The 20,287-nt window shown below is 37.0% G+C and overlaps 3 protein-coding genes across 5 annotated transcripts; 1 reads left to right on the forward strand and 2 right to left on the reverse strand.

Moving 5' to 3' along the window:
• Nucleotides 1-174: 174 nt before the first annotated feature.
• On the reverse strand, nt 175-5,603 carry LOC149385493 (cellulose synthase-like protein E6). Its single transcript, XM_089627446.1, has 7 exons — nt 5,226-5,603; nt 4,770-5,115; nt 3,103-3,243; nt 2,874-3,005; nt 2,572-2,784; nt 1,931-2,494; nt 175-1,712 (listed from the first exon to the last, which is right to left on the reverse strand). The coding sequence occupies exons 1-7, from the start codon at nt 5,501-5,503 to the stop codon at nt 1,158-1,160; spliced, it is 2,229 nt and encodes a 742-aa protein (XP_089483572.1). The 5' UTR covers nt 5,504-5,603; the 3' UTR covers nt 175-1,157.
• Nucleotides 5,604-11,178: 5,575 nt separating this feature from the next.
• LOC149385494 (uncharacterized) lies at nt 11,179-12,867 on the forward strand. 3 transcript variants are annotated; one of them, XM_089625501.1, is made up of 3 exons: nt 11,188-11,327; nt 11,433-11,602; nt 11,674-12,867. In XM_089625501.1, the coding sequence occupies exons 2-3, from the start codon at nt 11,453-11,455 to the stop codon at nt 12,865-12,867; spliced, it is 1,344 nt and encodes a 447-aa protein (XP_089481627.1). In that variant the 5' UTR covers nt 11,188-11,327; nt 11,433-11,452. The 3 variants fall into 3 exon arrangements, with proteins under 3 accessions (XP_089481625.1, XP_089481627.1, XP_089481626.1); XM_089625500.1 differs by having other exon boundaries at nt 11,189-11,327; nt 11,406-11,602; XM_089625499.1 differs by having other exon boundaries at nt 11,179-11,602.
• Nucleotides 12,868-12,935: 68 nt separating this feature from the next.
• On the reverse strand, nt 12,936-16,173 carry LOC149385495 (Sec14p-like phosphatidylinositol transfer family protein). Its single transcript, XM_089625502.1, has 11 exons — nt 15,831-16,173; nt 15,709-15,740; nt 14,900-14,983; nt 14,755-14,808; nt 14,561-14,638; nt 14,363-14,410; nt 14,199-14,258; nt 14,008-14,103; nt 13,692-13,793; nt 13,523-13,603; nt 12,936-13,417 (listed from the first exon to the last, which is right to left on the reverse strand). Exons 1-11 carry the CDS (start codon nt 15,883-15,885, stop codon nt 13,091-13,093), a joined length of 1,017 nt encoding a protein of 338 aa, XP_089481628.1. The 5' UTR covers nt 15,886-16,173; the 3' UTR covers nt 12,936-13,090.
• Nucleotides 16,174-20,287: the final 4,114 nt, after the last annotated feature.

The raw sequence follows: 20,287 nt of genomic DNA on the forward strand, positions 1-20,287 counted from the left end.
TTAAAAAAATCACCCCTAGATCTTAACATAATGTTTTGTGCACTGTGTTCCTTTAATTTCTGCACGAAGTTTTCTGAACAAAGGAAGTCCGTGTTTTGGCCTCGGTTTCTGACCAAACACATTCAGAGAAACCATCAATATTCCGTGCAGAATAATCAACTTGAAATATGGTTCGCTTGCTTCAGTTGCAAGTAACAAAATAAGTTGGAGTAAATTACACAATATGGTATGCTATTTAATGCAGAGCATACGGAAGTGATACTCAGGAATGATGATGGGTTTGACCAGAGTATATTGCCAATCAGCACACCGTGAAAGCGGTAATCATCGACCGGTTTGTCACAGAAGCCAGGATTTTGCCTCGGCCGGTTCTTAAAAAGACAGCTTGGTAAACTGGCAGGAGATTCACCTCCTAAAACCAGCCTCTTCAGACCCCCGACAAATTAAAAAAGACCGTGTTGATCAACGCGAGAGTCGTCAGAATCGTGAACAATGGCGAATCGGCTCCGAACTCGATCCTGATCGTATCTGCGTGCCACATCATCTTCCACGACCTTGGCAGTTATGGTGAACGTTGATTCGCTGAACCCTAGCGCCCTTAGGACGACGTCCATAAAGGGAAAGAAGAACGAAGAAGTTCTCTTGAACAGCCACTTTCTTTGATCGTTCACCCACTCCTTGAACGTCGCCTCACAGCTCAGAGCTTCCACGAGACTATACACACGATTCCCGACAGATGCGTAGATAAATGGAACAACCCGTGGTCGGATATCTGTTAAAGGACACCACAAATTTCGGTCCAACGAACTTATATTAGGCGTTTTTAGCGCAAATAGTCATTGGACTCTTATGTTTTTGGCATTTTGGTCCATAACCTATTTTTATGTTTCATAAAATCAGTTTCTTTTATAAATAAAAAAAATAAACAAGTAATTCGCGTTCATAAATATGTTGTAGCTCAACGCAATGAACCTAAGTTTGTATTGAGACTTTGATATGGGATATTGTTAGCTAGGTATAGATTTATAGTTATTTGGAAACTAAATGATTAATCTAAAAAAAAGAGGTTCACTTGTTTCTGCAACAACAGGTACATACAAGTTGGGGTAGATTACACAAATAGTATGCAATAGCACATAAATCTTCAATCCGCTTGATCAAAGGCCGTAGTAGATCGCCAACGAGCACACCAGGAAAGCGATTAGGATTGATCGGTTTGTCACCGAAGCCGGGATTTTTCCACGGTCAGTCCTAAGAAACACTGCTTGGTAGACAGGCAGGTTAATTAGAAACAGTAAACCGCAAAGAATGACCTGCAATACAAAGGGGTTCATGCCCGGAGATTCTCCTTCTAAGATCAGCCTCTTCAAGCCCCAAACGAAACCGACTGCGTATATCAACGCAAGAGTCGTGAGAGTCGTGAACATCGGCGAATCGGCTCCAAACTCGATCATCTCTTCATCGTATCTACGTGTCACGTCATCGTCCGCAACTTTTGCTGTTATGTTGAACGTCGATTCGCTGAATCCTAACCTCCTTATGACGAAGTCGATACATGCGAAGAAGTGAGAAGTGGTTCTCCTGAACAGCCACACTCTTTGATCGTTCACCCACTCCTTGAATGTCGCCCCGTAGCTCAGAGCCTCAATGAGGCCGTACACACGATTCCCCACCGAGACAAAGACAAACGGAACAACCCACGGGTCGGAAATCTGTAAAAAAGACTCCTCAAGTTTATAGCATTTCGGAGCAAAATAATATATTTTTATTCATTTAAAATTTTAACTGCTAAACCCTAATTAACCATATTTAATAATACTCAAGTTTGTAAATATGTTTTAAGCTGTTTAGGCCTTGGAGTCTGAAAAAAAAAAACTAAATTGGTCCAAAATATAAGGAACACAATGTCACAAAAATGAACCGAAGTTACCTTGGGGAACAAGGCAATCCCAGCGAGAAGGCAGAGAGATGGCACAGAGAAGTAGTAGAGGAAAGCGAAGGAGCTTGGAGGCCATAGGCCGCAGAAGAAGTAAGAGAGGCGATGCATGAGAGGCATAGTTTTGCGACCGTAGACCAAAGGGCATTGGTAAATTATGACCTCGAGGTCTCCCTCGGACCATCTCTTGTGTTGCATCAGCATCTGAAGCAGAGTCGTCGGCGCCGCCCCCAAAAAGCACTTCCTCTCCGGACTGAAATACACGGATCTCCAACCCCGACACTGTATCGCCAGCCCCGTCGCCAAGTCCTCCACTAGACATCCGTACACCAACCCGACATCTCTTCCCCAATCAGTGTCGTGTTCGTGGTCGCAACTCGTGAGGGCTTTAATGCTTGTTGTATCTTCTTCAAGGGTCTTTGTCTTTGTATCCCAATCGAGTACCGTCGAAGCTGATTCTTCGGAGTATATCTTCCCCATGAGACATTCCCTTCTGTGGAAACACCCGGTGCCGATGTAAAAACACCCTCCATTCCCATCCATTCCTCGCAGCTCGACCTTCAAGGCTAGCGGTGTCAATTAAGGAAGAAGAAATGTCAAGAGAGGGTCTCTTTGATACGGGCGATCGATCGAACCTCCATTATGATCCGCAAGGAATTGGAGTAAATGTCGTTCTTGGAGATGTTCTCGAAGGCCTGAGGAAACTGAACGAAAGCCACGTTGCGGTTTGTGCGGTCGTCGAGGAAGAAGCAGAGAGCGTCTCTGATGGCACCGGAGTCGTTGGAGTACATATCGCAGTCCACGTTTAGGATTATCGCCGCGTTGCTTATGCTCGAAGACACCCGTATCTTAAACCAAGAGTATTATTACCATAATCCACATCCACAAGATTACAAAAAAAAAAAAAAAAAAAAATCAAAGGGTTTCATTTAGATACCAATGCATTCATAGCTCCGGCTTTATAGTTGTGATGAATCTGAGGTCTCTTTTCACGAGCCAAATATACGAGAGTTGGTAACGCTTCTCCTTCATCGTCCACAGCTGTTGGATTTCTTCCGCCTATCAGAATCTGCGTCCATTACATATAATGACATGAACACACACACACACACACACACATATATATATATATATATATATACACATACATACACACACGCACATACATGAAGAATAGTTGGATGATCGCGTCTGCTTGAAACTGAGTCCCAGTCGGCGAAGCCTTCGTGCTGTTTGCGAATCTCGTCTGAAACTTTCCCCGTATTTGTGGTGATCTCGATCCTTGTCTTCATGTCTTCGTATAGTTTCTTTGTTTTAATATATACAAGGGAACTATTACATATGCATGTATAAATAATATGAATGTGATCAAAGAAGTTTCTCATATTATCAACCCATTCTTTTTAAAACTTGCAAGGCAAATGATTTCTAAATAAGTATTAATTGTTCTTTCAGTGGCTAGCCATTTTGAAATAGCCGTCATTTCGTTAATTTTTTGTAAATAGCCACGTAAATCTATTTACGCTATCAAAATAATAAAAAATACAGAGTAAATTTCTAGTAAATATAACTATTCACGAAACATTTATAAATTTTTTTGGCTATTTACGAAAAATTTACAAAACGTTGGTTAAAACACAAACGCTTATGTTTATGCGACTTATATCTTATAGGGGGTCTGAAGTTGTGATTTGTGACATTTTTTTTACCCTTGAACTTTTGACTTTAGCACTGATAGTCATTCTCCAAGAGTTTTCAAACACATTTCAACGAAAAATTACACATTGGAATTAATATGTAACTAATTTCTAATGCGCACTTTAGTTATAACACTGGTTAAATATTTTATTAAAAAGAGTACGGGTAAATATCTAATATTATTTTCAATATATTTTAGAAATATAATAATGATATAATATACTAAGTTATAAGTTCAAAATTTACAAATTTATAGTAAAATAGATATGAGATCTACGCAAGTTCTAAACAATTCTTCATGAATAAATAGTTGGTCAACAAAACTCTAGTATTTGTTAAGTCTATTTACGTAGTCAAGATTAAGCGAATATATAAACGTAAATTCTAATTACTGAAAATTATGTAAAAATTATTATCATTTTAAAAATTAATTCAGACAAAACATTATTCAAATTTCATTAGGTAAGAATTTTCTATACGCAACTCAAAGATATGATCAATGTTGATTTCTTTACTTTTTATATATTATTTATCGCATGACGGATTGTTATTAAGTTTAGTCCTTCAGAAAAACTATATTAAATAATAGCTTCTGGGGATGTTTGTTTTTTTCCTCCTCAATACATATCAGTCTCTTTCACCTACGTCTTGTTTGGTGTTTGAAGTTGACGTAGTATGACTCAAAACAAAAGACTTTTCTTTTGTACAGCAATATCACATGTTGTTGTTATTAGTGACTTCCACGTACAACAATCTAACATGGGTCCATATAGTAATTACTGGACATACAATGACAAAATATATGTCTTTTTTTAGCAAGTTACGTAACATGTTTGGTTTGATAAAAAGGGCTAATAATTATACTTACACAAGTTTATAATTTTTTTAAAACACACGCGCGCGCGCGCGCGCACACACACACACATATATATATATATATATATATATATATATATATTTTATTTATATGTTCTGTTTTTTGCTCCATATAACATAGTTATATTGATAAAAAAAAAAAAAATTACTCGTATTTATGGTAGTCCCACTGTTGTTATTCTATTTTTTTTAATAGTAAAATTACGACTGCACTAACACTTGTAAACCTATATTGACTAATTTGTTAAGTATGGTATACCTTCATGGATGTCCATTGGCTTTGGCGGGCCTTTGAAACATCCTCACCACAACTTGTTTGTGGTTCATAAACACTATTTCTGAAATACGCCTCCGGTGATCTCGGTTCCACTTTGAACTTCCTACAAAAAGGAAGCCATTTTCTGGCGAAACGCGAAGCCTCTAACAACGCATAAAACGTCAAGTCCGAACAACCATCGTCGGATAAATAAACGCTGAGCTTGTGTGAAGGGTAGTCAAAGGCCATCACGGATAACACCGTACTCACCACCATACACGGCGGCTCAGACGCCGGATCCGCCGTGCACACAAACACGTCCACGCCAGGATAATCCTTCTCGACATATCTACAAGTGATTAAACAAAACAAAATTGTCATACATAAGTGACCAAGTACTACAAATATAATAGTTCAGAATATATATACTGCTTTATTATGTGTATATAGGGTGATGACCTGAGAGAGAGTATATCCCTGAAAGCGTGACGGTGTATTGGATTCCATCGAACGACGAGGGTGACAAGCCAGTATAGGCCGAACCATAGCTCTGCGAGGAAAGCTCCGATCCAAGCGTATCTTTTGAACAATTCTTGTTGTGGTGGTACGTGGGTGAGTCTGTAGACGAAGATTGAGCAGACTCCGGCGAAGATTGTGGCGATGAATATGCGAAACGGGACACGATATTTGGCCCGCGTCGTTTCGAAGAGAGGAAGATGGTCGTGACTCTTTGCCATTGTTTCGGTGTGAGAATTAGTGAGATAGATTTTGAGTGGTGGTATTTGTATGACCAAAATAAAAATATATATAATATATGTTCAAGGACTAGCGAAATATTTTTTGAAAATATCAAGGGCATCATTAAAACCTTCCCTACTCATGAAAAAGTACGACGGGAAAGAAAGAGTGCCCTTTTCCTCTCATTCAACATCGGCCTCCGCCGTAATAATATCCCGCAAAAGGGGCGGGCGCGATATCCCACTGAGAACTAAACCCATCAAATTAATTTAAAGTTCTCGCCTCTTGGCAAAGAGCATGAGCAACTTTGTTACCTTCTTTAAGAATCTAAAAAAAATTACACTTATCAAAATCTCGAACAAAGGATAAAATCTACTTGAAGATGGGAATACAAGGCCAATTCGGAAAATTTCTCTTTGCCTCGAGCTCGTCCATAATTATCACCCTCAATAATAATTCTTCAATGGTTCCGAAATTTGCCTAGTTGGATAGCCATTAGCACCCCAACTAAGTCGGCCCCAAACACCACTATTTTACTCGGACACATCCACTTAACCACCGCTTCCGAACTCCTTGCCGCAATCATTTTCAAAATAGGAAGGATCATGAGTTGACCTTGATGATCGATTTCGGCGGACGCATCACATTATTCTCACGATCCCCTCTTCTCTTGGGCTTCACCATCCTTTGCTCGCTAACACGGTCATGGATCTGTTCCACCAGAGTGTCAACTGTTTGCCTTCCCAATCTGAATAAAAATTATTTCCAGAATTGCAATTGCCCGAAAAAAACAATCATCACTTTTTCATCAACTTTTTTGCCTAGGTATTCGCTTTCCGAAATTCTATGCCATTATTAACTTGAATTCCTCCTCATCTTCTAGCCAGGCCGACACTGAACCATAAAGCCGTAGCCAGATCGCAGTGAATAAATAGGTGTAGTATAATCTCAGACTCTTCTCTGCAAGTTTTGCGAATTAGTATATCCATCGCCGGGAAATAGATGGCCAATCTGTTTGCGGTCGGGAAACATTGGCCGCCCAATCTTCCCAAGAATGGCTTGTGTCACTCATGAACTTTCAATTTCCAAATACCTTTCCATAGTTGAACATTAGGGTCAAAGGAAGCTCAACGAGTTCGTGGTAGGCCGATTTAATGCTAAAAAACGCCAGATCTCGTACCGGCCATATCCACCTATCCAGATTTGGCTTTGTCCTCAAAATTTCCTCGCTTCTATTATGGTTACACCAAAGCCTAATACAATGGAGATTCCATTGTCTAAAATTAGGCATGTAAAGATCAGATACATTCACATTATGAGCCTAACAACCTCACTCCCACAGAGCCATTTTCATAAATATCTTCACATCCCCTCTTCTCACAATGGCCGTAGACTTTGAACGATTCTTCCCTTGTTCTTGAAGTTTTTTTTCTTATCAAGCCCTCCTCAAGTCATAATGCCTCTGAAACGGGTTTCTTGATCGACTTCACATCGGGTTTCTTTTACTTAAAGTAAAATTGAACTTTTTCAAGAGACTAAGACTCTTTGGCATATTTCATCGCGTCTACGAAATTGTTGAATGATTTCGGTAGAGCATTGAGAATTGAAATTCTATTTAGTCAGAGACAGGATATCCCACACAATGTACAACCAATGATGCAATAAGACGTCGTTTAAGATGTCACAATATGCTTTAATCAGATCCTTAACACCCCAAATTGCTCTCAAACCTGTAATTGACTAAAAAATACACTAAAAGACATAAAACGCACTCAAGAACTCATGAGATGCAAACCGAGAAAAAAGAGTTTAACACGTACAAAATGCACCTATCACTTAATAAGAAGATGAATAGCGTAAAGAGTATTACACCACAGTCACCACACAATCAGTTTCTCAGTCCGCCGGCCTCGCACGTCTAAGAACCCTAATTGTGTGAATGAATACGTCGAAGACCACTAAGGGAAGAGGCTCTATTTTATAGTGGTCATACATCTCTAGAAGTCGAAATAAGGTTTCCTTACCTATTCACGCGGAGAAAAGTACGTAGAAAGTCTTCCTCTAACAATTTTGGCGAAATATGAAACTGGCCGAAATTATAGATTCTGCGTACAACGTTCAAGATGTCTCAACATATCTTGGAGCATGTTGTAAGATATCTTTCCAAGACAAACTTGTCGTAAAAAATAAGCCAACAACACACGTAACAACAAGAATCATAACAATTTGATCCTCATCTTTCACTTTTATGCCAATATTCTCTACTTCAATCACAATCTTGTTGAAACCATCAAGATTGCCATTGATCGATCTCTCCTCGTTCTTCTTGAATCTGAAAAGATTTTCGTTTAGGTAGATTCGATTCGGCTTAGAATTCCTCTTCTTGTTTGAGTGAAACTTTTGCCGCAATATCTTCTTTCGAGACTTCACTCATAATTTTGTCTTCGAGTGTAGAATAAGAATGTTGTAGGTTAACTCTTAATGTTTGTTATCTTGTCCTTTGCAATTTTCATTTGGACCATCACAATCTTCATTCGCTGCTCCACAATGCAAAATCGTCTTTTCCATCGAACCGATCCACCTCGAGATTCATCACTAGCATCTTGACAAACATTCTTCTTCAGATCGCATGAAAGATCTGATTTTGTTATAACAGAGCCAAGAAATCAAACAAGAACAAATTTCTTGTAACCTAAGCTACACAGACCGACTTTGCGATTTGAGAAGAAAATCATTCCAAACACAATGCACACACGATTACCAAGGTTTGACAACTTGCCTACTCCAACTTTTGAGGGTTTCACTATGTTAGAAGATCATATTACAAGATGATCAAGTGCTTCCTCACATAAATTTCTCTCACACTCAAAGTGTTTCTCTTGAGTTTCAAAGTGTCTCCCCAATGAGTTCGCAGAATACTATTTATTGTTCTCTTTTCCATATCAATGTAAACGCCTTTATAAATAGGCTTACAAAAGATCCAATAGATCCAAGTAACTAGATAATGACCACTTGAGTCGTAAAATCAGTTAGTATATGAGATCTACACAACATAAATATGGGTATTCTTTTTCCCATATAAGATAACTCATCCGGTCTAGGAGATATGGTTGAGGAAGACTACAATAACACAAGTCAGAATTTATCAATTTACTCATCCGTTCATGCTCAACGCGATGAATCCAAGATTTTATTGAAACTTTGATAAACTAACAGGCGTATCTTTGATGTATGTTGTTAAGTATTTATTTATTGTTATTTGGATATTGAATGATAAATCTAACAAAACAATACAATAAAAAAGAACAAAGAACTTAAAAAAAAGGTTCACATGCCTGTGTTACAAGTACAGATACAAGTTTGGTGTAGATTACACAAAATAGTATGCAATAAAACATATATATCAATCCGTGTGATCAAATGTCGTAGTAGATCACCAATGAGCACACAAAGAAAGAGGTTACGATCGATCGGTTTTTCACTAAAACCGGGATTTTACCACAGCCAGTCCTAAAAAACACCGCTTGATAGACAGGCAAGTTAATTGGAAACAACAAACTGGAAAGAATGACCTGCAATACGAAGGGGTTCATGTTCAAATATTCCCCTGCTAAGATAAGCCTCTTCAAGGCCCAGGCTCATCAAACCCACTGCATATATCAACGCAAGAGTAGAGAAAGTATTTTTTTTATCGGATGCGTCATTTCAAGTCGCATGAATTCTATAAAAATGGAATTTTTTTGCGTATTGTTGTTGTGTACATATCTTCAAATCAAAGATTTAAATTTTAAGGAAATTGCGTGGGAATTGCGCTGGAATTGATGATGAATGTTGTTTTATTTGCTACATCTTTTTAGGTCGCGAAATCAAATTGCGTCGATATATATTTATTTTAAAGCATCATTTAATGATGTGGGGAATTCTTTGATCTATATAACATATATATTTTGCAATTTTTAAACATATTTCAACGAATCATCATAATTTATGGTATGGTGAGCCACTACTCTTTTCCGGAAAATTTCAAAACCGGAATTCAGAAGTTTAATGGAGTATATATAAGTACATTATAAATTATTATTGAAAGAAAGTTTTATATGAAATTTAAATTTTTGAAACTTTGAAGATATATATTTATAAATCATGAAAATTCATTTTTTTATTTTGTAGATTTTGAAGAGCCTATTAAATTGTGATTTATATATTTTATGAACAATCGATTTAAATTGAGATGTAAATCAATTTCGGAGGTCAAGTTGTCAATAAAACAAACAATTTGAGAATGATTGCTTTATATTAGAGTCTAATGGATATATTGTCATATAGTCAACGTTTTATAAATTTTTAGTAAATTATTTACACCGCTGAAAATACGTAAATACCTATTGAAAACTCCCACCTCAGATATGAATAATTGTTGGGTGTTTACGTATTTTTAGCGGTGTAAATAATTAATGGTAGCTATTTACTAAAAATTTACGAACTAGCAATTCCTCTATGTTTTGTAGCTTAGTTAACTAATTATTTGTTTATATTATGTGTGGTAGGAAGTTATTACGTGTTCTTATGAATTTAGTATGTCTTTGAATTTCAAAAGTTATCATATATGGGTGGAATTTGGAACCTATTAATAATGCAATATCAATTTTTTTTTTGTAATTTCTACTGGTCACGGCAATTTTCGTCGGCCAATTTCTATGGACACAATATTAACACATGCGATGTTGATGGTAGAACTTTGATAATGACAAGGATTTCAAAATTCAAAGAAACTTCGCAAAGACATTACTTATCATATATATATACTTGTGCATGTTTGGAAAGACCCTTCAACACTTCCTACACATGCTTGGAGAGAAAGAAAGCACCACATTTATGGAAAAGGACAGAGAAAATATGTTTAGTGAAGCTTGCCTATAAATAAAGTTAGGCATTTTAACTGGTTAAAATTAACCGGTCAATTAATTTTAGCTGATTATTTCATATTCAACCGTGGTTAACCAACCACCAAGAAAACTAATATTGAACTAACGTTTAATTAACTATCCGTTCTAAAAATCATGGCTAATTAAGCAGTTAAACTTTTAGCTTGCTATAGTTAACCGTGGTTAACCAACCACCATGAAAAAAAAAAATATTGAACTAACAGCCAATTAACCGTTAGTTCAATATTAGTTTTATTGTTTAACTCGAATCCATGGGCACTAGGAACTCCAGCGACCAGGTGATTTGAGTCCTACCGACCAAAACTCCATGGATAAGCTCGGTATTTAGTTGAGGCGCGCCTCTGATTAACTCGGTATTAGGGCTGAATTGTCTGTTGGCTGATTTGGATAAGCTCTCTGTCTCTGGTACTCAATAAAAGCATTTTTTCCTTCAAAGAAAAATGGCCTCTTTTATTTTTATAATGATAGGCCATCTTTTCCACATTTTGAGCTTATCATTACATATAATTAGGCGGGGACTTATTTAAAGGTAAATGTAAGCTTATGCATATTTTTAGGAACTCGACTTAGGGGGGGAAGAAAAAAAAAAGTTTAGTCAAAAGTATGCTTTTGAAAAGAAAAATGGGAACAAAGCCGTGAAGATCGTTGCCAAAAAAAACAAATGTTGACGTGAATTTGATTGTGAAGGAAGAAAGAAAGAAACTATTTAAGGAATAGACAAATATAGAAATACCAAGTATAGAATACCGGGATATAATAACTTTAATTGAAGAGCAAAGTAAGGCGTCAATTGTAATTTCATAACGCAATTGCAGAGGTACACGAGTCATTGACGATCGATTTCATCTAAATTGTTCCACGAAGATAATGATATAAGGTATTCTTGTTGTCTTTTCATATCATTTGGTAACAATGTAATTACCCGAACGGCGATTATCTGATATATGTATTCCAGTCATTCAATTGTATTTTGTATATACAGATACTAAATAAACAAAAAAAATGTCAAACAATGGGTCTCCAAGGTCAGTGGGAGAGATCGACACAAGACCTCCATTTCAATCGGTCAAAGCAGCTCTGAATCTGTTTGTCGAAGCTTCTGGTCCAAACAAATTGTCAACCAGACCTTCTTTCAAGAAGAAACTCTCAGAGGTCGCTATCTTCTTTTTTCTCTTTTTGCACTCACGAAACTTGTTAAACAAGCAATCTAATCTTTCTTTCAGAACGTGATGGACAAGGAGACTCAGCTAATGCTGGCGCATAGACAACTGAACAAGATCAAGCACCGACTCGAGTCCGCCGAAGCCGCTCGGGTTCGAGCGATCCCCGAGCTCGAATGCGCCAACAGGACTCTCCGAGACCTGACCGCCAAGCTCGAGGCTGTGACCGAGTCCAAGCTCGCCGCGGAGGCCGTCAAGGATCGGGCCAAGGAGCTCGAGATCGGGAAATCCGAGAAGGAAGTCGGGACCGAGGCGTGGAAGAAGGAGCTCGAGACGACGAGGAAGGACTACGCCGTGGCCTCCGCCGAGCTCGACGAGTCCAAGAAAGAGCTCAGCGAGATCCGCCGCGACTTCGACGCCGCTCTCGAGGCCAAGCACGCCGCGTTCCAGGCCGCCGGAGAGGCCCACCGGAGCGCGAACTCCGGCGCCGAAAAGGCCCGCGAGCTCTCCGGCGAGATCTCGGCCGTCCGCGCCTCGTCGGCCGAGCTCGCCGCCGCGGCCCACCGGGCCGCGGCGGAGACGGAGAGGCTCGCGGAGGAGCGGAAATCGGGGCTCGAGGCCCACCGGGCGGCCGTGGAGGCCGCGAGGCAAGTCGGGGCGGAGATAAAGGCGGCGATCTCGGAAATCGAGGCAGCGAGAGAGGAGACGAGAGGGGCGAGAGAGAGCGACGAGCAGAGGCTCTTCGAGATCTTGAAGCTCGGTGAGGTGGCGGCGGGGGCGAGGAGGGAGCGCGATGAGGTGGCGAAGGGCGTCCAGGTGGCGGAGAAGGAGATCGGAGAGTGGAAAGCCGTGGCGGAGGCGGCGGAGATGAGTTTGGTTGAGGCCGCGGCGGAGGCCGAGGAGGCTAGGGCTAGGGAGAGGAGAGCGGTCGAGGAGATGACGATTATGTCCCTGGCCGGGAACGTGAGGCTCTCGGCGGAGGCGTTCGATTCTCTGAGCCGGAGAGCTGAGGCGGCGAAGCGGGGAGCGGAGTTTAAGGAGGCCGAGAGCGCGGCCTCGGCGGAGGCGACGAACGCGAGGAAAGTCGAGGCCGAGGCGAAACGCGAAGCGAATCTCAAGGCCATCGAAGAGATCAAGACCGCGACAGACTTGGCTCTGAGGTCCGCGGAGATGTCTGACTCGGCCAAGACCGTCGTCGAGAACGAGCTCCGGAAATGGCGCCGCGAAGAACAGCTCTCGGGCCAACTATTGTATTGATACGTGTTTATATTCACAAGGCTTTTTTCGAAAGCATTTCCAAGGGGCCTGTAACAGGCTTTTGGCACTTTTCATATCATCGCGAACACTTTTTCATACATGGCAGTACATATTACTATATCTCCGCCTTTAGTTATACGTCACTATTACACCCGTTCTCATAGTGGTATCTACGTAATTAGCTTACGGAACAAAACCGAACCAGGCTCCGGGGACGGAAGTTTCAAGGGCGGCTTATTCTGAGGGCGCTGAGGGGTTCGGAGAGCCCGTTTGTACCGTTCTGTTTCTCGATCCTGTTGAACTCAGATTCGAGGGTCTTCACTAGCTCTGTTCCTTCGATGGTCGGGTCGGGTAGGCCGACGTGAACGGAGCCTTGCTTAATCGGGTGGACCGGGTCTCTTAGGAGGGATTGTTGCTTTATGTAGCTATAGAGCTGTTGGTGAAATGTGTGGTCGAGCGAATAGCAACTCTCAGCTCCGAGAGTCGAGTTTCGAGATGAACCAGAACCTTCTCTTTTACAGAAGTGTGGGAGAGAAGAGTAGTCCATAATCTATTTCAAGGAAAGGAAACTATACATGAATAAATAAATAAATAAAAATTTTAAAAAATCATTTTCTAGGGAAAGAAAATGAGAATCGAGACGTGAAAAGCACACCTTTAAGAGCTCTTCTTTACCACTGCCCTGTAAAACCTGCACTTTCTTCCTTGTTCTCTCCTGTAAAAGAGGCTTCACAACCTACATAGAATAAATAAATACATAAACGGTCAATGCTCATGAAAAAAGAGTTTATTCCGGTTGAAATTTACGGAGCGAGATAATTTACCTTCCAGCAAGCTGAAAATATGTATGGGACATTTACAATATAGTAGGCATTTGTCTTCTCCGGATAATTCAAGTCGTCAATGCTTGATATGATTGTTAATAACTGTATCGACACAAGGCCAAAACGTAGGAATGTTAAGAAGAATCAAAAGGTTTGTTTTCGCAAGAAGTGCAGCGATAAATTCAGTAGAGATGCATAACGGAAAACTAATCAAACATACAAAAGATGAGTCACACTACCCGATTTTTCAATTGCGATGAATAACGGGTGTTTCAGCTAATTTAATTTATATATTTATTCAACACTGGTGTTATACCTTAATGTGGTTAAGCGCGGAAAGCTTCAAACCGGTCATATCAAACACCTTCACACAGGTGGTAATAGCTCGTCCGTGCTTCTTTGAAGCTGTAGGCTGCAGAAATTTTTCACTGTGGGTTAAATAAAAAAAAAATAAAAAATAAAAACACGACCCGTAAAATGTTTAATTTTCACTTTTCCCCGACTCACCAAAACTACCCGGTCTCGGTACTCATTTATTTGAATGTGAGATTGCACATAATAGTGTACCTGAAACAAATAGATGCCAATTCAGTTAGACTACTTGTTGGTTTGGGAAAAATAAAAATATTACACACAAATTCTCCGCCTAAGTCTTTGATCATAATACTTACAGAAGCTTTGTCAAATGTACTGAGCCCACAAGCAAAGACCGGCAATCCCTGATGGTTCAAAGCAGTGCATAGGCACACGAAATGCTCATCAAAAACATGATATCAATACAGCAAAGGGAATGACTTTTGGATGAAACAGAAATAATACAACTTTTTACAAACTAGACAACTGAGTAGCAACATCAAGGAATAAAGTACCTCTCTTGAGTAACCCGAAACTCCTATGAGCTGGGAATCACGAACGGCTCTGTAGAAATCGGCCGGAATTATGGGTTTCTGCAGAAAAAAAAAATAGAATGAGATATCTGGTGTGGCAAATTGACGAACCGCCATGGAATTTTAAGAAATGTCATTTTGCTAGAAATCTTTTGGTACTGAAAGAAAGAACTCACCGACAACATGTCGTCGATGTCATTTTCTACCCGCCAATTCAAACTATCCAATAACTGGAATTCATAAAAACATCATTATATAAGTTTAACATGGACACCGAGAGCAATGGCTATGCAAAAGGGCTGTGATAACTGAGTGACTAACCATTTTATGGGCTTTGGTTACATTCCACTCTCGTGCTTTAAGAAAGCGCATCAATGTTTCAGTTAAATATCCTTGATGAACATTCTGATTTTAAAAAATACAAATATAAAAAAATACGATATCAAGAGCTAATCCATATAACTTCATATTAGCTTTCTAAACTAGACCCCAAAACTCGTGGTCCCAAAAGAAAAAAGCCCTATTAACACCGAGTCAGTTCTTAAAGTATTAATTCCAAAATCATAATGTTAATTTAATAAACTCCGACTTTTTATCGTACAAAATTAAGAAGCTAAGGTTGAAGTTGGTTGCACTAAAGTGGAGGGGTCTTGATTAGAAATTTCAGAAATTGGAAGACCCAAAAAGTCATTCAGACATTGATTTTTTCTTTATTACAAAAAAGGAAGGAATAATAAAAAAAAATAAAAAATAAATAAAGCTTGTTCTTCAATTTTTCAAGCCCAGGAAAAGAAAAATAGGAAACCCAGTCATTGTACAGATCAAGATTTCTAATCCCAGTATTCAGGATCTGAAATACAATCTCAGTTCACATTTTTGCCAAATAACACTTTCCATATTTGAGAAACATAACAAAATCTAGTTAGATTTGGGAGTATAAACTGTTGCTCAAGGTCAAACATGTAATTGTTGCAAAACTTGGAGAATGAAGAGAAGAGAAAGAAAAGAGAAACACTAGAAGGTTTATTTTCTTTTTTGAGTCAAAATAGCAAATCGGACCGAATAAATAAAAAAGAAAGTTGGTAAACGAAAAAGTGAACACAATTTTATATATTTTTTTAAATGCAAACCTGAAATGTTCTCCTCAAAGGCTCTTCTTCAACTGCCATTGTAATTGACAATTTAGTGAGTTAAGTTACAGTAAATTAGACAGAAAAAAAAATTAAGAGAGAAAAAAAAAAGTCAGACTAACTTTGATCCATGAGAGTTTCTAAGAGCTTGATCGCTTCCTGTGGAATATTTCCCATTTTTTTTTCTCTCTCTCAGTGTTCAAGCCTGAACTAGAACACACCAAAAAGATAAAAACGGGAAAAAGAAATGCTAATATAGCTGAAATTGATGAGGGTAAGGTTACGAAAGCGAAACCCAAATATTGACCAGTAATTTTTTTAAATAAATATATATATAATAAGTTTCTCTGAATCTCTCTATTATTTCTGTTCTGCCCTGTTATGTAATGCTAGATTTCGGGGTAAAGACAAATACTTAGAGCTAAATGCAAAGCCTTCACTGCATATATATATATATATATATGCATAGTACTATAGATACAGAGGAGAGGAGAGGTCAAGATTCAAGAAAGGCGGACCTACGAGTCTCTCTCTCACGGTTCTTGGTTTTTTATTTATTTTTTTGTTTGTTTAAGTTTCCTTTTACTTTTATTTTCTCGCTATTTAAAACAAAAAAATATGGAAAGAAATTGAATATTCGGAATTTTCGTGATCGCTTGTGCAAGAAAAATCTCAAGTGAAAAGATATATAACGAATGTTCTATCAGGAAAGAAAAAAAAAAAAAGAATACAGAATCTCTTTTTGAAAGAAAAAGGAAACAAAAAGAAAACAAGGGTAATGATATTTTCTCCCTAAAAAAAGGGTAATTTTTTCTTTCTTTTTGGATCATTCTATGGTATAGATCCTTGCAAAACGATTGGTAGCGTGATTCATATGAGCCGTTCGATTTTGATCTACGATCAGTGATGACTCAGCTGATGGTTTTGCATTTGCTGTTAGAGACAGATTCTTGATTTCATGTGCAGCGAAATTAAATATTTGGGCCCTTGAATTCTTTTCAATCAATTGTAATGCTTAACATGTATTGTTGCATTAATGTCCTAACCGTACAATCGAATCCAACGGTTAATATTCATCCCACATCCGTATAGCTTCTTACACTAGAATAGAAACTCCTTTTTTTTTACTCTATTACTAAAATAATATAAAATAGACATTTGCATTTATTATAAATAAAATATTACCTCATATTTATCATAAATAAAGTGAATTGGTGTTATCATAATTATTAATAAATACAGTTATTCAATAGCTGATCATAAATTAATCTTAAATTACATTAAATTTATTAATTAAATATAGTTTAATAAAATAATAATTTACTAATCCATAAAGTTAGAAATGGAAGTATTTAAAACATATATGGCTTGCTCTAGTATGTAAGACCAAGCTTCAGTAAGAAGACTAAAGAAGATTAAATAAATAAATAAAGGTAATAGTTTGCCGATCAAGCCGTCAGATTAGAAGATTAGTAAGTTTTTTTTTATTACATTACGATAGTGTGATTGTTGGCGCCACAAATAGCTCCTTTTTTTTTAGCTTATAGCTTTTATAGGAAGCTTGACTATAGTTTAGGCTACATTATAAAAAGTGTAATTTTGAATCGATCTACATCTATACAAAATTCAAATTAGTTATTGCAAAATACGAATAATACTATTTGTTCATAAATAGATTAGTTTGATTGATGAGCTCATTGTTTGACATCCAATAAGTAATAAAAATTTACTGATGTATCAAACACCGTAGATAGCGACTATCTCCCAGTCCCACTGATATGCATTGACTTTGCTATGTTAATATAACTTCTTTTTAATTATGCATACCAAATTCGCATAATATTTATGGATTCTAAGAATAATACTCGCTAGGTGTTGAAAAAATCAAATAATTTAATGCATAATTGCTAGTAGATTAATGAAAAGCTGTCTTCCTCCATGGTGAAGAATAGATGAATAAATATTGGATTGGATATCACTTTCTATAGATATGCTTTTAGAGAGCATATACTTGGAATTGGATGGAGGAAGATAAATTAAATAGTTGTGTAAGATTCGCATGAATTACCTAATGGACGGTGTTTCGGTCCCACACCTGTTCGGTAAAATGAACCGTTCAAGTCCCTCCTCGTCATACACTTTTACCAAATTATTATTTTGTGCAAATTTAGGATTAATTACGTGTACAAATGTATGTGGTTTACAAATCAATTTAATTTAAGAATAAAGTAGATAAAGCTTTATTATTGTTTGCAGTCGAATCTTGCATTAATTTTTTTTTACCCTCTTTTTTAAGTCATAGTCAATTTATTATAAATGCATTTTCATATTGGATCAAAAATAATAATAATTTCTATCCTTAGGGAACAAACAAGATACTATTTATCATGGGGAGGTGAAAGTTTATCTTTTGAGGTTTTTTTTTTAATATCTTTGAGGTATTGATGGCATAAATTGTATTACATGTATATATATACAGTATACTAATGGTCAAATTCACCGGCATAAATATAATTAGTATTTCTATTTATGTTGATCAGGAACAAGCCATGAATTTAAATTACAGAGGTTAATATGCGGAAAAAACAAATTGAAGCGGGATTAATTTGTAAATTTTTAAAGTAAAAAAATTGAAAAAATATATTAAAAAAAATACTGACATAAGTGCAAAAAAAAAATGAGGGGGACTATAACCCCCTAGTTAATTAGTGCTTCCTATTTGATGTTGATACTAGTACTATTATCTCTAAAAGTGGGACACGCGGAGAGATAAAATTTATTAAAAATTTAATTATTCTTTCTAAATAAAATAGAAATATAAGTGAAAAATAAAATATAGAAAATCTCGAAATATCAAAACAAAACAACTGAGAATATGAACAATTAATAATGCTGATAAACAAGAACTAAGTATGCAACTTAGATTCCATGCGATACTATTTCTGGAGCATCTAAACCTGGGCATTTGGTAGGAAATGGAAATCCATTACCATTGGGCACGGAATTCCGGTTTTGACTGGAAGGAATTATTCCTTCCAGTGTTGACCGGAATTCCACTGGGAATGGTACGGAAATTTCCATTCCATTGGTGGAAATTTTCATTTCCGTACATAAAAATTAATAATTAAAGTAAATAGATTTTTAAAGGATTAAAATGTAGTGTTTTTTTTTAAATAAGGACTAAAATGTAAAATGAGAAAATTGAGAGTAATTTAGTTTTTAAACTCATAAAATCTTTGAAACTATATTCTAAATTTATATATGAAAATTACATATTAAAATTATATTACAAACTATATATGAAGAAGAACAAAAAAAAAGTGGATAAAACGATAATCTTTACTAAATTTATATATTAACACTATATACTATAATTATATATGAAAATTAAATTAGAAAGTTTATAATAAAACAAGTATATATTAATATTGTATGAGAGTTAGAGTAGTTGAAGAGAGTATGAGGAGAAATTATATGAGAAAGTTATGAGGAAATAATGTGAATAATGGGGATATTTATAGGAGAAGAAAAATTAGGGGTTAAAAAATAAAAGAATAGAACAGATGTTGAAATCAGCGGAAACCACTGGAAGGAACATTTCCGTATCATTTCCACTGATTTCCGTTGGTCAACGGAAGGAATAATTCCTTCCACGCTTTATCAGTGGAAGGAAATTTCCATTCCTTAAAATCGACCGGAGGGAATGAAATTCCACCAGATTTCCATTCCAAATGCCCAGGTTTAGGAGCATCCTTGGATATCAGTCAACCTAACACCAAATCAACACAAAATAAACCCCACACCTAATATCTTTTTAGTCATGGTCACCCCATAAAAAAATATATAAATCAACCACAATTCTCCATATATGTTAAAAGCAAAGGCCGCAAATAAAGAGAAAACTTATCATAACAACCCAAATTCCAAACAATAGATCGAGTCTTAGAGGTGTTGGTCAACTCAGCGTGCACTGTACACAGCTCTGATCCTTCTTGTAGTGTTGATTCTTCACTTTGGTTGTTTTGTGTTCTTTATGTTAGCCTTTTTTGTATAAAGGTTATGTGTGTGACAAAGTGTAGTATCAATTAGTGGACTTACTATATAATCGGATTAAATCATATTGATTAATTAAATTAAAGGTAATTTTCCTATATATTCTGATAGTGGGTCCATATAAAAAGAAATCTTAGGGACTGATTCTCTTTCAACCCAATACATAATTTTTCTTTATCATCAAAATAAAGCTCTCAAATCTAAAAAGATCAAGAGAGATAAATTAATTCCGAGGATTTTGCCACCGCCGTCGTCGTTCTCATCTAAACTGAGATAGGTTTTCTTGATCTCTAATGATATGTGAAAATCGAGATCTTAGTTATTTAAAATTGTTCAAATTAATTAATGCTTACACTTTAGGTATTCATGAAGTGTTTCTAGGGACTTGAAGAGAATATGTGGAGGATCATCATTTATTCATAATTAATGTCATCACGGTTACCAAATGTAGTTTATAACCAATGTGTCAACCTTGCATGTTTTTCCGCTTATGGTAGTTAGTTTGATAAATATAATAATGGTTTTT

Source organism: Urtica dioica, chromosome 9 (genome assembly GCF_054948205.1).
Source record: "Urtica dioica subsp. dioica isolate 48M chromosome 9, U.dioica_male_clone48M_v1_H2, whole genome shotgun sequence".
NCBI classification, from domain to species: domain Eukaryota; kingdom Viridiplantae; phylum Streptophyta; class Magnoliopsida; order Rosales; family Urticaceae; genus Urtica; species Urtica dioica.